The 17,078-nt window shown below is 45.9% G+C and overlaps 1 protein-coding gene across 4 annotated transcripts in view; it reads right to left on the bottom strand.

Annotated features, from left to right (window-relative positions):
- MAMLD1 (mastermind like domain containing 1) overlaps window positions 1–17,078 on the bottom strand; it is a 244,679-nt gene that overhangs the window by 76,049 nt on the left and 151,552 nt on the right. The window contains exon 1 of one of the 4 annotated variants that reach the window (XM_005484495.4): window positions 4,248–4,600. The exons of the other annotated variants lie outside the window; for them this stretch is intronic. Coding sequence (XP_005484552.2) covers window positions 4,248–4,301 — 54 coding nt within the window. The 5' untranslated portion in view covers window positions 4,302–4,600. Of the gene's footprint in view, window positions 1–4,247; window positions 4,601–17,078 lie in introns of those variants that run through there. 4 annotated transcript variants of the gene reach the window in all.

Raw genomic sequence — 17,078 nt, 5'->3', positions numbered from 1 at the left:
GGCATTGAGACTGGTATATTATTAAGAGAGGTGTATGATGGGAATTGGTTTATTGTGCTGATCCATAGTAACCAACTCCTGTTCGTCCATCATTTATCTCTCTCACCAGCGACATATGGGTTTGTCTATTCACACTCTCAGCATTCTCTCTGTTCCAACAAACAGTCAGCCTTTTCTGCTAGGATAAGGAGATTTTTTAGTTACATCCATTATGTGCGTATCAACATTTATGGCAGGAAGATAATTGCCAAAGAGCTCAGGGGGATAAAAGCTCCCTCTTTATAACACAAACCCCCTTAAAAAATCAATATTGATATAAAACAGTTCAACACAAAGCCTTGGTGTGTCTTCTGCTTCCTTCAGTTCAAAATGCTGGTTTTGGGGTGTTTTTTTTTTAAACACTGCAAGTCAAACTGGAATATCAGGTAGAAAGCCTTCATAGTGAGTTACATCACTGTCTTTCCACAGAGGATGATATAGCAATGTACAATATTAATTGTTTCTCAAAGAAGTTTGCAGCAAATGTGTCAGATATAAAGAGGGCTCCTTGGAGAGGTGCCAGCACCATTTAAACTGATTTAGCTATCTTTATTTGGAGACCATACCAATTACTAATGAATCATAACTTATAGTCACCTTCGCCTAAATGCTGAAAATCGCTGACACAGCCAGCACCAGAGAACAATGAAAACCTGGGGATTCTGCCCCTCTCCCTATTTCAGGAGCTCAACCTTCTACTACTACATATCCCAGTTTGGACAAACCCATTTGTCACAGCTTCTGCACTATTTACTTCACTTTCCCATGGCTATGTACTCATAAAAGTTATTTTAAGGCGACTTTTATCAGAGTAGCAAGTAACATAGAACATTTATTGATTAAATCACAGGAACCAGTGAGTTGCACTGTACTTAACCTACAGGACGACTTAGGCATTTTTCTTACTGTTATTCTTGCCCTCGTGTTTCCTTCTGCCTCCCTAACTTTTGTCATTCTCATGAAGCCCATTTTTGGGTCAGTTCTTGTCCTACAGTCACACTCAGGCAGGTTAGTGACCTCTTAAGTCAGGGCAAGAGTATCACCCTGGCACCTGGGATCATGAACTCTTGCAGTAAATCTTCCTGCATATTCAGAAACCATCTAGCACAATAGCTTCTTAATCCCGTTTTAAATCGCCAAATGCTGCCACACTGTAACGTTTACAAGAGGGTCAGTAAAAAACATTGTATTTATTAAGCACTCCTACCTGTGTTAAGAGGAAGTCATACAAAAAAATATTTAAAAATATAACTGCCTCCTTTAAATACTAATCCCTCTCTAAACTCTCTAACAATTACTTTAGCTTTAAAAAAATCCAAGACACTTTACAGTTCAAAATACTCAGTTACAAGGGACCAAAAGCAAAGCCCTGTCAATATGTGCTTTTCTGATTTTGAAGTACTACTTAAAAGGAATAAAAATAGAGCTGAAAAACCACATGTAAAAAAAAAGAGAAAAAAACCCTCAGAAAATAAAAAGCTGGATTGAATTTGAGCTGCTCAATTGAGAACACTGAACAGCTTTTCACTCACTCGAGGGCTGTTAACTGCATGTTACCTGCCTTACAGTACAGACTATTTGTTTTTTATCCCTGAGCAACAGACTATTTCCTGGTTGAGTTTAAAAACTCTGTGACGTTCCAATATCAACCCACACATGTGTGTCACTGTCAACGTCAGTCGCAGGAAAACATTAGAAGTCACCCCTTGCTAATGCTTTCCTAACATGGAATTTCCTTGTACCTCGCCCCCCAGCCCACCTCCTCCTTCAGCTGAGAGCATCCTTCCCAAAGCGCATTTTTTTTCTCCCTTCTAAACATATGGCAAGGAGAGAGGACTGAAAATGGGCAGTGCCAGCACTAGCTCGCTGCTTTTTTAGGTGCTCGCGTGTAACTTACTCAAACTGCTCACGCTGCCTCGCACGGGGCGAGCGCGGCCGCGGGGAAAAGCCCCCCGTGCGTGGGGGGTTCCCCCTCTCCCGGGGCGAGGGTTCCCCCGGGCACTGCCGCTGCCTCCCGCCGCTGTCGGTTCTCCCGGCAGCAGCTCCGCCCCGGGAGCGGGAGGGCAGAACCGGGCAGCCCGTTCTGGGGGTGCCGGTGCACCGGGGCAGGCAGCACCCAGCTGGGAGCGGGAGGACAGAACCGGGCAGCCCGTTTGGGGGGTGCCGGTGCGCCGGGGGAGGCAGCAGCACCCAGCTGCCGGGACCGGCGGGTTCAAGGCCGTTCCGGCTCCCTGTCTCCCGGAGGCACCATATGGTCCATCTTGCACATCAGCAGCTTTATTTCCCCATCAGCTCGGCCCAGAGGGGGAGCTCCGGGAGCAGCGGCCACCCCCTGCCCCGCAGCCCCCCGGGGCACCGGCATTAGGCATTACCCGGGGATTACGGGGCTAAGTAGGGGAAGACTCGCGTTATATAACCGGGGGAGCGTTCCGCCCTCACGGCGCTCCCACAGCCCGCCCTCCGCCCCAGCCGGGGCGGCCGCACGGCGGCGGCGGGGGGGGGAGCCCGGCGCCTCCCTCCGCCCCCGGCCCGCGGAAGGGGCCAGACGCAGTTAATCCCCCCGCTGGCGGGGCGGGGGAGGCACCGCGGGGTGCCCCCGCTGCCCGAGGAGGAGGAGGAGGCGGCGGAGGAGGAAGGCTCTTCCAGGAGCTCCTCGCGAGCCGCCGGTGCTCGCGGCGTTCAGCGGCTTCCGACGGGACGAGGCGAGCGGAGCCGAGCCGGCCGCGCGTCCCCCGCACGCCGCACCGGGGACAGACCTGCCCGCCCGGGCGCGCCAGGCCGCGGCTCCGCGGCGCCTCCCGCCCCGCTCCCCGGCCCCGGGCTCCGCCGCCCCCCCGCCGGGAGCACCGTGGAAAACAAAAGCGGCCTTTTAATTTATTGTTCCGGGGGGGAGGCCGGAGGGGGGGCGGTGTGAAAGGAAATCAAAGCCCGTTTTCTTCCCAGAAACGGCCGTTCTCCCCGGGATCCCTCCGAGTCACCCTGGTGACAACCCCCCTCCAGCCAAAGACGAACAAAAGCCGCGGTGCCCCCGGCACCGGCGCTCCTCCGGGCCGAGCAACAGGCCGGGAGAGGCGGCGGAGGAGGGACCGGGAGGAGGGACTGGCTATTGACGGGGAGAGGGGCAGCCCTGCCTTGGGGGGGGACGTGGGACCGAGCCAGCGAGCGCCGTGTTTACCCTGCCATTGCTCTGAGCCCCGATCTTAACCACAGCATCAGAAACCAAAACAGTTTAAAGCGTGAGTCAGCACGCGTTTTGTTCACGCGTTCTGTTCCGAGCACACGGACGGACGGACGGACAGACGGCAGCAGCGCCCGCACTCGGGGCTGCTCCCGCACACGCGCTCCCGCAGCCCGGGCTCAGCGCCGCGCTCCACGCTCCCGTCAGCAACAACCCAGGGCTCCTTCGGGGCTCGGACGAGCCTTTTGTTCGCAATCCTGCCTATCGAACGTGCGCTTCAGGTTCCCAAAATAACCAGGCACGCGGCTGCCAACGCAAATACCAGGAATTACTTAAAAAATGATACTAGAGGGACCACCGCTAGCCCCTCCACGCGTGACACCCTGCCGGCGGAGTCCCCGGGCGATGACGGGTTTATCTTCCCCTGCCTGTCTGATCCAAGTTTAGCTGGAAATCCCCGGACCATGGCTGAGCCGGCCCGGCCGCACTGACACGGGAACCCGCGGGCTGGCGGTGCCGGGCGCACCGGCGGCTCCCCGCTCCCGCTCGCCCCCGACAGCATCCAGCGCCTGCTCCCGCAGCATCCAGCGCCTCTGCCCGCAGCCCAGCGCGTCACCACCCGAGCAATGACACGGAAACCCTCGGAGCGTCCCCCGCTGCCGCGCACCGCCTGCCCCGCCGCCGTGCCCGGGACCGCACCGCACCGCAAATCACCTTCTTCACCACCATTTTAAAGCCCACGGACCCCCTCCCTCCTGCCCTCCTCTCCTTGGTCCGACTTCAGCTCTGACCAGAATGGAGGGCGAATTTCCCCCCTCAAGTTTCTGTCCCCTTCCCTCCGGCGGCCCCGGCAAACGGGACCGGCGGGCAGAGCCAGCCCAAGGTGGGCACTTTCTTGAACCGCCCCTGCAAACTTTCCAGCCTGGCTGCGACCGTGCCGAGCCCGGTGAGCAACTGTTCCGAGGGTGTTTAAGTCCTTTTAAACCAGCTCCTACTTTCCCAGCCCATATCGATTTCAAATGCTACTTACTGGAATATGTGGCTCCATCCGTGGTGCTTCTACCCGCTGGGAAACCAGCAGCATCTTGGACTGGGAATCAGCCGGCTTTTAGATCCACTTTGGCTGTATTGAGCAAACCCAGCGCCGCAGAGGACTCGCAGCCTGTTTTCTCCTTTTAGGTTCCAGACAAGTTCATCCTGGCGTTGCAGTTTGCTAATGATTCACTGTCTGTCTCGATCTGCTCACTACATTTCCATCAACCCACAGCTTCCTCACTTAGAAGGTGGAGTTTGTGGGGTTTAAGTTACTGATAGGCATATCTAAGTGCTGTGTCACTCAAAGAGGAGGAGACACACACACACTCACACACACAGCCCGCACACTCACACACACGAACGGCGCCAGGCTTAAAGGGGAAGTAACACTTTCTTCCATACAGAAATTGGACACCTCACAGATCCAAGGATTTAATTTTTTTTTTTCTCCGTGCATGAAGGCGAAAATTAACCAGCCAATGGTCAAAATGTTAACACACAAAAAGCTGCTTAGAATGTTTAGCACCTTCCTGGTAGAGCTTCAAATTCATTTAGTACAAAGTCAGATAGGTCGAAAGCTACTAGCAATTAATAGATTTTTTCCTTCCAAATCAAAGTACTCAAATCACTGAAAAGAGACCCCAAAGCATGAAGTGTAAAGATTTGAGTTGTTCTTACAGAGTGTAGTTTCCTGTCCCTTTGTGACATAGTTTGTTCAGCACTCTTAACACAAAAGGGTTAAACTCATTTCGCCAGGTGAACCCAGGTTAGCAAGAAGGAAACAGCAGAGTTCTTTCATTTTCATCTTTTGTGCTATGTACATGTCTTTTTGAAGACAGACACAATTCCACATAGAGAGCTCCCATAAAGCCACGCACTTCTCATATGACTATAAATGTGCTTGCTACAAGCTGCAACCTCTGAATACTAATTTTGATAGACCATCAACTGAAAGCTGAGAACCTATTCAGACCTCCTCTTGGACTGTGCAGAAAGAACTGGGAAGAGCAAGCTGCAGGCAGCTAGGAGAGCACACTGGGTCCACAAATAATTGCTGGTATAATTTCATTTTATTACCTTGCTAAATCACTACAATTGTCACTCCTGTCCTGATAAACTGGAGATGCTTGAAACTCTGTCCCAGTACATTGACTCAATGGATGAGGTGTGGAAGACTTACTAGCATTTGTAATAAAATGTCTTGTTTCTAAGATCATTCCTGAAATAGTGATATGAGTAAAATATGCTCTGTAAAACTAGGAAGTTATTTGAATACAACCCTTTACTGTAACCAAATACATAAAAGTGGAGCCAGAATCTGACCTCGTTTTCCTGAAAGTTTTCCAGACAGCAATCACCTTCAAATTGCAGCAAACTTATAGACCTCCAAACCCATCTTTGTACCTGAGCTAATAAACATTGGCAATTAACAGTTCATCAACAGAGAAGCATTGCTTTTTACCTTTGCTGAAGCCTCTGGCTTGCCTGTGACAGCTGCAACAATGGGCCCGCTTCCCTGAGCAGTATTTTTGGTATTTCAGCTTGCATTGTTTGGAAACTTATTGGTTTGCTTTTCTAGTGCTCTTGCCTTTTATATTATTTAAAATTACTTTGATCTATTTTGTCAATTGAAAAAAAAAAGAAACACAAAAATAATAAACTTTTGTGGGTGTAAGCACCCTGAATTCTACAGCCTCTGAGGGCCAGATCTCAAAAGGTTTCAGAGACTAAGGGGAGTTGTATCAACATCCAATGTTTGGGTTTGCTGGGCTGCCCAGACCAAATCTGCCCTGCCTGAGGTGCTCAGGCCCAAACACAGCACTAGGGCATCAGCATGGGATCTAAAAGAGCCAACATGCTGAGCAGGAGTCACCTAAAATTAGCAGGCTCAGTGAAGATACACATTTATCATACCTGAATGAAGCTCCACTGGAAGGAGGTGCCACTCTCTGCCCAGTGTGCCATGTCAGAAACCCTCCCCTGAAAATACATGTGTGTGTAAGGGCTCCCATCTTCCTCCCTGGAGATTTGGGAACTAAAATACATATGTATGGAACATGTGGGGCACCCAGGGATTCACACACGCTGTAGCTGGACCTACTGACAACACCATGATCAGATGATGAACAGTGGGTCCCTGTCAGTTTTTCTATACCAGTTATTGTCAAGAAGTTTTGTCATTTATGACTCTTGCCAAACATTTGAAGTTCCTGACAGATGACAATACTTTCTAAGAACTGTCATTTGCTTTGTTCACTCTATAAAACTAGACCAAAGGCCTCCCCCAAAAGGCAGATGACATGGGTAGGGTAGAGGAGTCTTGTGTGTGCCTGCTCTGCAGCAGGAATGATGCTGCTGCCTTTAGCTGTCAAGGACATCTGTTTGCCAGGTAGTAGTTTGTGTTCTCCTCTGTAAGGTGGGGTGTGCTCTCAGAGGGAAATCAAATCAAGACACTTTTAGCAGTTAGTCCATGACAGAACTGTGGCAACATTTTCCTTCTGAACCTGCTGGCTTAAGCTGTGTAGGCTTTGGATGTCACTCCAGCAGCTCAGTGCCAAGTGTGCCTGTGCTGCCAGACCTGGTGCACTGGGCTGATCAGCCTGGATGGATCAACAATGGCAAGGACAGCTTTGGGTGTGCTCAAAACCCCAATTTCAGGCTGTGTAAGCATTTAACAAACCCCTTGCAGAGATCACTCATTTTCAGTGATAGGTAATGGCTAAGCAGGGGATTTCAGGGCTGCAGTTTTGGTCTTTGGTGATTAAATTACGAGCCCTTTCTTTAGGCATATTTACTCTAGTTGACCTGGGGGAATCCTTGGCTGCTCTGGAATCAATAACAAAACTTTCACTGACTTCTTCAGGGCAGTATTTCATCTTCTAAGGTTAGACTTACCCTAAGCATCTTGCAGCTACCTTGTTGCTATGCTTCTGTCCTATTTTGAAAAAGTGACTTGTAGGATTCTGCAGAAAAGATGTGATTCTAATGACATCAAGGCTGTTATGGCCATGAGGCTTGGCAAAACATATTCTAGCACCTCAAATGCTTCTCCCAGTGCTGGGCATCAAACCTGGGCCTGACTGGCTGATTAATCACATTGTTTATCAATTTTACAGTAGTTTGCCACATTTCATTTAGCATCTTTAATATCTATAGAAAATATAGTTTGCTTTGTTCCTTTATAAAACTAGTATCATTTCTTTCCACATGGAGATGTCTTATTGAAAAGCCAGAGTTGGAGAGTTGAGAAATTATAACTTTATCTGAAAAACAACAAAAGGATGAGAAGAGTGCCTTGAACCAAAACAAAAACCCCAAAACATAACAAACCAAAAATATCCCAAACAAGACCAATGTTCCTTTACTCACTGTTCTGAAAAAGCAGTACCTTTCTACCCAAGGAGAACAGTTAGCTGGAAAGCTGCAATATGCTAAATAACTGCCCCAAGTTGTGTTCACCAAACAAAAGGATTGTGCACTCAGACACAGCCTGGATGGGTTGTGGCAGCAACAGGCACTGCCAATGGAAGATGGCAAGGGCTAGAGAAAAGAAAGGTTTGCATCTTCCAGGCTGGTGTGAACTAAAGATGCTAAAACTGAGCTTCCAGGTAACCATGATGCTGGGACTCTTCTCCCAGGAGAACTGTGCCTGACTTCCAGCTGACCAGAAAGGATCACAGAAGTCTGAGCAGAAGGGACTGCCCCACAGCATGTCTTGTACACTGAAGGGAAGCAGCAAGTGAGCAGCACAAGGATTCACCACAGATTCACTGAAGGATTCACAGGTTTGTCAGTGCCTCAGAACCAGATGGATGGCAAGCATGTGATGCCTTCTACTGCACATTTGCAACCTGAAATCAGGTGAAATCAATGGCTTGGGCTAGATGAACCTTCAGTTGGACTAGTCAGTACTGCATTTCTTATGCTAGATCAGATCAGCAATCCAGCTAATTTGGTATCTTGTCTCTGACCACAGGCAATAGTTGATGTTACAGAAGATAGAAAAGAAACTTTTACTGAGCAGCTGCAGGAGAAATTGCAGGTAGTGGTGCAAGCCTCTTAGCAAGTTTCTTTTTAAGCAAAGCCAGTCTGTAATTGGCTGATGCTCAGAACCAGGAAGGCTCATGTCCTTTGGGTACTTCCCCAGAGTACAGTGTAATAAACTAGGGATGAAATTACTAATGCATGCAAAATTTCAATTCATTTCTGAAAGTCACAATACTATCAGCACCAGTAACATTGTGTGGCATAAAACAGCATCTCAGGTCATTTCTGAATGTGTTTAATTGCATGTCCTTTTTCACAGAATCAAACCATTCTTTGCTGCTATGGTTTGGGTTGGAAGACGCCTTAAAGGCCCTTTACCTCCAGTCCCCTGCCATGGGCAGGGACAACTTCCACCAGACCAGGTGGCTTAGGACCCCATCCAACCCTCTGTGAACTCTTCCAGGGATGGGGCATCCCCACCTTCTCTGAGCCTCAACACTCACAGTAAAGAAATCCTTTGTAATATCTGATCTACATCTACCATCTTTCAGTTTCTCTCTTTTCAGAAAAAGAGTATCCTATCAAAAAAAATCAAGTATCCTATCAATACTTGATTTTTTCCTACTAGAAATATATGGTAAAATAGATAAAATGCATCAGTAAATTTTAATTTCCTCAGTAATGCTTGCTACATTGAGTAATTCTGTAAGTCATACAGAAAAAAATATGTGTATAATTGGTAATGTAGCAATTCATTCTTTTAAAGAAACATTACTTTTAGGAAAATAAGCTTCAAGAAAAAAAGTTTTTTATTGTATGCAGTTAATTAAAGGTTTTCAGGATGGTCTTCACTGGACATGAAAGAACATGTATGATCAACTTTTTGTAAGTCCTTCAACTTCTGTAAGTCATTATTTACATGAGTTCCATGGAGGAGTCTATAGGTAAAATCATCAAAGGATGGATGGCCATACTAACATTTCAGTGGGTACATGAACTACCTTAGAAAATTATATAAATTGAAGTGAATTACAATTTTGTCTTTTATATGGAAAAACAGACACCAATCTAATCTCTCTGTTAGGAGTTAAGAGATGACAATTCTGTGAGTAACTTCTTCATACTTTCAGAGAAATACATTGTCTGTCTTCTACTAAAGTATCACTTAAAATCAAATTGTTAATATCTGCTTAGTGGCCAAATGGTTGCTTCCAATTGATATCTTTTGAATTTAATTTTTAAACTCAGAAATCAATTATTTGCATAGCTCAGAGATCCACTTAGGCACATGCTAACATTATGTCTGAGTGTCTCAGAATGGAAGGGATTACCCAAGTGCTGAGGGAAGCACACAGATGATCAGGGTGGTGAAATGCTGACAGGTTGCTCAGAGGGTTGAGGGATGTCCCATCTCTGGAGACTTCCAAGGTCAGGTCGGACAGGGCTCTGAGCAACCTGATACAGTTGGAAGATGTCCCTGCTCAGTGCAGAGGTCTGGACCAGATGACCTTTAAAGGTCCCTTCCAAGCCAAACCATTCTGTGATTCCATGAGCTGCTTTTGTAGATGACTTACAGACATTTCAATTCTGACCACCTTGCAGCTAATAAGATTTTTCATTAAAAGCACAGAAGCTGATACAAATTAACATAATATCATATTCAATAGCTCTATTGTCAGCAACAATACATTGAAATGTTTGATAATGAATGACATTTCTCCAATTTTGACTTGTGCATAAAACATTTTCCCTCTTGAGCTGTGATGTGTGCACTCAGCGTGGCTGCTGCTGGCTCTGCCCAGCGAGCACAAACCCTGTGCTGGGCTGCAGTTGTGTGGGATGGCAGGGCTGAGGCTGCTGCACAGCCCACCTGCACCTTCAGTTACATCTAAGAACAAAAGCTGTCATTTGCTGAAGGGAGAGGTACCTGCAAACACTCGGGCATTGTTTAAAGGAGCCCCTGTCTCTCCCCAGGAGATGCCTTTTCTCCAAGCATAATGTTCAGCAGCCTTGTCTCATTTATCAATTGCTCCAGCAGCCAAATGGGCACAAAGCCAGGTCCCAGCACATGGGGGTATTGGATCAGGAGCAAACAGTGACAGGCATCACTTGCCAAATTTCCAGGTTAAGAATAGGTCTAGGCAATAGGACACACGTATCTGACTCCTGTACCCAACTGCAAGCAAGACACCACTCAGAATATGTAATAACACAAACAATAGCAATAATTCTAGCCTTGCTGTTTTCCACTGCTGGATCACACAGTTCACATACAAGTGCAGTGATCAGGGATATACAGATCTCCCTCAGTTTTCTGGAAGTCAACAGAAAGGCAGAATCTGACCCATAGCTGATACAAGATATTCCAAATTGCTTTAAATATCTAAGCATAAGAAAATGCTTCTACATTCACATAATTTTGCTGTCCTCAGGAAACACACCTTTTTTCCTTAATGTTCCCTTTCATTTCTAAAGCTGTTCTCTCTTTGCTGAAGCTATTTTTTAAAACATTCTCTATTTCATGACTGTCAAAGTATTCTTTCCATGCCAGATACATGGCAAAGTTACATATTCTTCAACTCAAAACAATTTACATGAATATTCATAAACTACCTGATGGCAGAATTGGCCCTGAGATTTAAACCCATAAAGCTCACAGAAACAAATGTTAACCCTCTTTCCTTTGTCAGAGATCCCTTGGATCATGCTTAGAAATTATTCTTTTATGCAGTTGCCAAGAAAATGCAAAACCAATGCATGAAACATTGTATGTTCTGTTTATTAAAGAAGAGTGTCTGTGATGATACAGATATTCAGCCAGACTAGGATGCTGCCAATGTCAGTTTGTGATTTACTAGAAATTATTGATTTCAATTCTTGGTTTCCCAGGGCTACTGAGCATATCCTGTCATATAAATATGCATCCGTTTGCTAGAGGCTGCAGCCTTCTGTGGAAATGTGTGGTGTCTCAACTAGTGTCAGATTTCTTGAACCAAAAAAATAAAGCTTTGCATCCCTTCAAAAAAGGAATGAATAAAAGCTATTAAGATAGCTTTTCTATTTCTATGTCCAATACAAAACTATGGAAACCATCCAGAATTGTACATTTTGTTATTCAAATCAATACAGTGGCACAGTCCAGAGAAATTGTGCTACTACCCTCCCTGTCCCCCAAAGGAAAGTACAAGACCAGGAACCTCAGACTTCTCATATAAATCAAGAAACAGCCTGAACTGAGCAACTTTTAGGTATGTATAACTTACAAGTCAGTTACAGAGCATGCAAGTGCAAAAGGATGATGAGTATAGTTACTCTTTGTACCTTAGGGCCAAGAGTCACAGTTCATTGCCAGCACTTGTGAAAGGCCCTTGGGATGTGTGTCCTGTCAAACTGCCCCCCTCCCAGGACCCTCTGCTCTGCCCATCTTCTGCTCCTGGTCTCCCAATGCATTCCTGCACAGTGTTTGTTTCATTTAGCCCTACTACTCCTTAACACTTTTCTCTTGGTCCTTGTGCTGTGTTCACACCTCTGATTCCAGCTACCCACTCTGCTGTCTTCCCCTTCCCAAGGGAAGTACTCCAGGGTGGGGACAGATCTCTCACCTACTGCTGGAGCTGCCAGCATGTGCCACAGGGTACAATGGCATTTTTGGAATTTGCTGACAATTCTGCTGCATGCAGAATGTGGTCCATACCCATCTCAGTGTTCAGAGAAGGGGTATGGTTCTGTATTTTTCTCCAAAAAACTCCTTGTTTTACCATCCCTTTTCTCAAGTCAGTTGCATGCCCTAATGAATTCCATGTTTACAAAAATACGAAATGTTCAAGGCTGACAGTGGTGGCAGAAATGACAGAATAAACAGGATAGCATTTCCTTTTGTCTTCTCACTTGTTTATGTCCAGTGCAGAATAGATTAAGTTTGGGAACAAGAGAACAGGGCACAACCCCACAGGACCAGCCAGTGTGACCTTTGCAGGTAAAGGCTGTGAGATGGAGAGGAACCAGCTTTGCTCCCTCCCTGCTGCTGTGGCTGGTGCAGCTGGGACAGGGAAGGCACTTCCCTCTCACAGAGGTGATGGGGATCATTCCTGCTCTGCCTTCCAACTACACCCACTGCTGTTTGGAACAGCATCACCTGCAGTTTGCACACCACATTGAGGGAAGAAGTTGGGTTTTGCCATGGCAGGGTGGAAAAGGAGCTTCCAGCCCTGGCTGCTGCCTGTTTCCCACAGTCACCACAGTGATCACCACATTGTGAAGGAAGCAGCCCTCTCATTTGGGGACAATTTTCAACTGGAAACGAACCCCTGAATTCCTTTCATGCACTCTGGCTCTTCCTAAAGTATTTGAAAACAACTTTTTGCCAGATAATAGTGAGATCATCTTGCCCTTGTGCAGGAAAAAGAAAGGAGAGAGAAAAGGAAGCACTGCAACTTCCCAAGCCACTTCAGCACTAATGGCGGTATGATCCCTAATCAATGCAGAGGGGCTGACAGCAACAATAAGTGTTAACTGCTGAGCTGAAGGGGCTGTTTAACCTGGCTAGGAAAAGTTATTTCTGCCACAGCTATTTGAAAAAAACATTGGCAATTAAATTAATTCAAGCATATCCTCTCTTTTCATGGGAAAAATGTGGAAAAAATCCAGGCAGAGAATGAATGGCACCCAGATTAATGAGAAACTGCTCAAGAAGAGAAAAATAATGGTTTTCTAAAGTATATTCATATTACATTCTGTGGTAGCACCATATGCTAGTTTCCTAGATGCTGGTGATCCTGATGTATTTTTATCTTGGCTAGTACCAGGGAGGGAGCTGTACAAGGCCAAGTTCTTCCCACATATCCATGTTGAAAGCAGTTTACCTTCCCTGCGTTGTGAATGTGAACCAAGACAGCCATGCAACCGCTTCAGAGCACGCCTTTATTTCCTGGCTGTATCTGACTGGCTTTTAAAAATCATCCTACTGCATCTCTTGAGTCTTTTATGAAGCCCCTTTTTCAATGATAGAGCCTAGAAATGCTGGACTTAGAAATCACAAACCTCTACTGCTTCCATTTAAGGGTCAGATTCACTAATTAGATGCAGCAGGAGACTATAAATTGTTCACGTTCCAGACAGAGGAGAACAACAAAAAGCCATTCTGTGTTAGTGGGGATGTATTAACATATATGTAGGACTTCATTCTTCTCTAAGTTGAACAAATATTCTTTAATCAGTCCTTAGAAATCACTTCTGAAGGTGGTGGCATTCTTCCATTACTAGACAGGGACAAACAGCTCTGACTGTACTAGAAAAAAGAACCACCACTAATTAACATTGTTTAATCAGACAGATTTGAAATATCCAGAGCGCAGGTGACCCTAACTCTGCTGAATTACTGTACTAGCAGCCATGCTGCTCTGCTCAAGCTGCACCTCTGGACACTTAACCACAGATCTCAATGCAATTTCTGGTGCAGTGATTCTGAGGCTTTTGGGGAGTCAGCAGTCCAAGGATGAAGGTGATCACATATCCAAAATTCACATTATTTTGAGGGTTTTTGAAAGATGCTGGTATGAGCAGGTATCACAGCTTCCACAGGGGCCATGGGAAACGGTCTTTGAGACAGCAGGATTGAAGTCAATGGCAATGAAATGGAGCACAGAGATCAGAGCAGTTTCCTCAGATGGGGCTCACCTGGTACAGAGGTGAGGCAAGAGAGGGAAGTATAACTTTGGGTGTAATGCCTAGGGGGAAAGCAAGCTGTGGTATGTTCCAGCAAAGCATGGAGAACCAAAGAGCAATTCCTCCACAAAAAAAAAAAACAAAAACAAAAAAAAAAACCAAAAAAAAAAACCAAACCAAAAAAACCAAAACAAAAACCAACCAAACAAAAAAACCACCGAGATTTGTAGATTTGTCTCTGTCAGGGACTTCAGAAGGAAAACCCTGAAGTGTCTCTGACCATCTAGTTAGCAATTCATGCTATGCTCATCTGCACGGTATGTGACTGCCTGTGACTATGCTGCCTTTTGGTAACTTTTAGCCACTCTGAAGATAGGTGTGGTAGCACTTTGGAGTCACTCTGGAAACCAGGAATACACGTTTGGGAGGCATCTTTTATAATTGGCATGGCTGAGCTGCAGCTCTGCCTCAGGCAGAAGGTAGACTCCGTCTCGCTGGGGGTGGTGAAATGAAATCTCTTAGCACAGAAAGAACACAGAGCAGCTCAGAAGCCTGGAGGAAGGGGCTGGCACCTGGGGTTGCACAGAACCTCCTTGCAAAGCAACTGGAGGGAATTTTTTTCCCCAAGTGAGGGAACAGTGTGGAGGATGTTGTTGCCGAAGTCACCAGTGAAGTAGGGAAATTGAAATAATGAGCTACAGGAATCTTTCTGCATTTTGGCAAGATTTGAATCCACAGCTGTTTATAAGAAAGTAATTAGTGGCCTGTCAAGCACTTTGAAGATGTTCTGAGTGCTAGAAAATTGTGATAAACTTATCTTTCTGCGCCTCTGTGTCTTGTGAGCCATTATTCAATCAGTGGGGTTGTTGACTGGAAGACTCAGCCAAACAGTGATTGGGTTTCTAAACTATTCAATTACCTCTAATGAAGAAGGATCAGAGAAACAACCCTTAAACACCTTAAACAGAGCAGCAGTATTAACACACCAAATAACTCTCAGGAGAAACCTCCAGACACTTGCCAAGGTTGGCTTTGGAGCCAACTGTGATACAAATGCATAAAATATTAGTTCCTTAATGGTTGTGAAGTGTTGCTCTTTAAAGGTTACTGTCTTCCTGTCCAGACAAGGCTGCAGTGGAATGATGAATGAAGCGATCCATAAATCTGAGGTTTTCAAGCACCTGCAACTCCCATTGGGGTCAACAGGAATTTTGGATTACTGGGATTTAGCCAGTAAAACCTGATTCTGCATGAGATTAAGAATCCCCAGGGCTATTGGCCTCATCAGCCACAGTGTTTACCTGATGAAGTACTTGGAATGAGGGCTCCAGAAATGCTGCTTATTTGGATGCATGTTTGTGATGGGAGACTTGATCTCTAAAGCACAGGGACCAGGTCTGTGCCAGAGAGGCTGCCTGGAAGTGAAATTGGGAAGAAATCTCTCTGTGGCTGGCAGAGAAGCACAGCGATCCCTGCAAAAAGTGCAAGACAGGATTCTGCTTCTGAGGCAATTTCTCTCTCTTCTCCATTACAAGTCTCACCATATACAAAGAGCTGACTTGTTATTGGAGCTCAAAGGAATGAATGAGCTCAAAAGAATGTGACAAGGAGAGAATGCTACAATTCCACTGGGAAGAGCTGCTTCTTTTTCTTTAACTTTTGCATTCAGTTAATATTTGACTGTGGCCTTGGAGCACGGTGGCATCGGAATGCCTCAGAGCAGCACTGGACGGTTGCTGCAGCACAAACACTGCACCTGCCTGGAGCTGTCTAGAAGCTCTGTGTGTGTCTGCATTTTTGAAAGTATCTCACGGTTTTGTTTCCTGTGACTGTGCATTCAGCCCTGCACACTCGTGAAATGCTTAGCTGGGCTTGGGAGCGTGTACATAGCGGGCCACAGAGGGGGGATGGGGCAGGGGAAGAAAGAGGGGCTGTAAGGCAGCTTGAGAACTGATACCATGCTAGCGTGAAACTTCTTTGTGAAGGGAACAACACTGCCAGGTTTTGGCTTAAAGATTCTCAAACACTCCAGCAGCTTTAGAAACTTGAACGTGTCCTAGGCTCAGCTGTGTGCAGACACAATGCTGGAGAGGAGCCCCCATTTCAAATGGTGCCAAGGCCTCCAACAGCTTCTGAAATTCCAGGATCAGGCCCTAAAAATAACAACACGTTTGACCCAAGGTAGCCAGCAGAGCCAGAGGAGAGGATAGGCTGCACAACACAGTTCTAAGCCAGCTTTCCTAAACTGCAAACCCATTAAATATTTAGGTGGCCATATGCAAATCATTTAAATTCTGTTTCTCAGAAGCACACCATGGTGTACAGATGTGCTTTGTGCTGAGATCCTCATCCTAGGCTTTCAGCAACTATTTATTTTAAACCAGTAAAGGACTTAATTAATGGCTAATCGTGAGCTACCTTTTTTTAAAGGGTGTTTATTTATGAGGGAGGAGGGGGAGGAAGCAGAAATGCAAAGACCTGAGTTTCTGTCAGAGAAAACTCACATAGAAGAAAACACACTTTTGTAACTGTACCAAAACCCCAGGATTGCTCAGATATTTTCAACCCCCTCCATAGGTACCAATTTGCTAATTCAACAAATAAACAGCCCTTTATGTAGGAGCTGTCTGGTGGACACTGTGAACACTTTAGAGACTAGGGCCCCAGATCTTCTTTTCTTAATGTCACTGTGAATTTGCTTGTGGAAGTGTATGACACCATGCACAGAGCCCAACAGCTGAGCTCATGCTTCAGGCATTCTCCCAGGACCGAGGGGGAGGGGGCTCTCTGCCAGCTCCCGCCCGCCTCTCCCCTCGCATTTACACACACACAAATCATGTTATCATAGTGAAAATATGTAAGAATTCCAGGAAGCAGAGGAAGTTTGTATGTTGACCTTAATTTATTTTTTTCCAGAGGAAGATCACACTGCATGTAAAAAGGACGGTGGACGCTAGCTAAACTCATTTGCAGATATTTTAATTTTCATTGCAACTCTTTCTTCTGCTGTATTTTGTCTTTTAGGATTAATGCTGTTTGTATTTTATCCCATGTGGCTACTTTGACTGAGAGAACTGAAATCACTTGGTGAGAGGTCTATGGGACCTATTTAGACTGAAAAAAAAAAATTGTAAAGGAGGTCCCAGTGCATTCTGGTTCCTATTTTCCATTACAG

Source organism: Zonotrichia albicollis, chromosome 14, assembly GCF_047830755.1.
Source record: "Zonotrichia albicollis isolate bZonAlb1 chromosome 14, bZonAlb1.hap1, whole genome shotgun sequence".
NCBI classification, from domain to species: Eukaryota; Metazoa; Chordata; class Aves; order Passeriformes; family Passerellidae; genus Zonotrichia; species Zonotrichia albicollis.
Note: the sequence above shows the minus strand (reverse complement) of the source record. Positions and strands in the feature narration are given on the sequence as shown.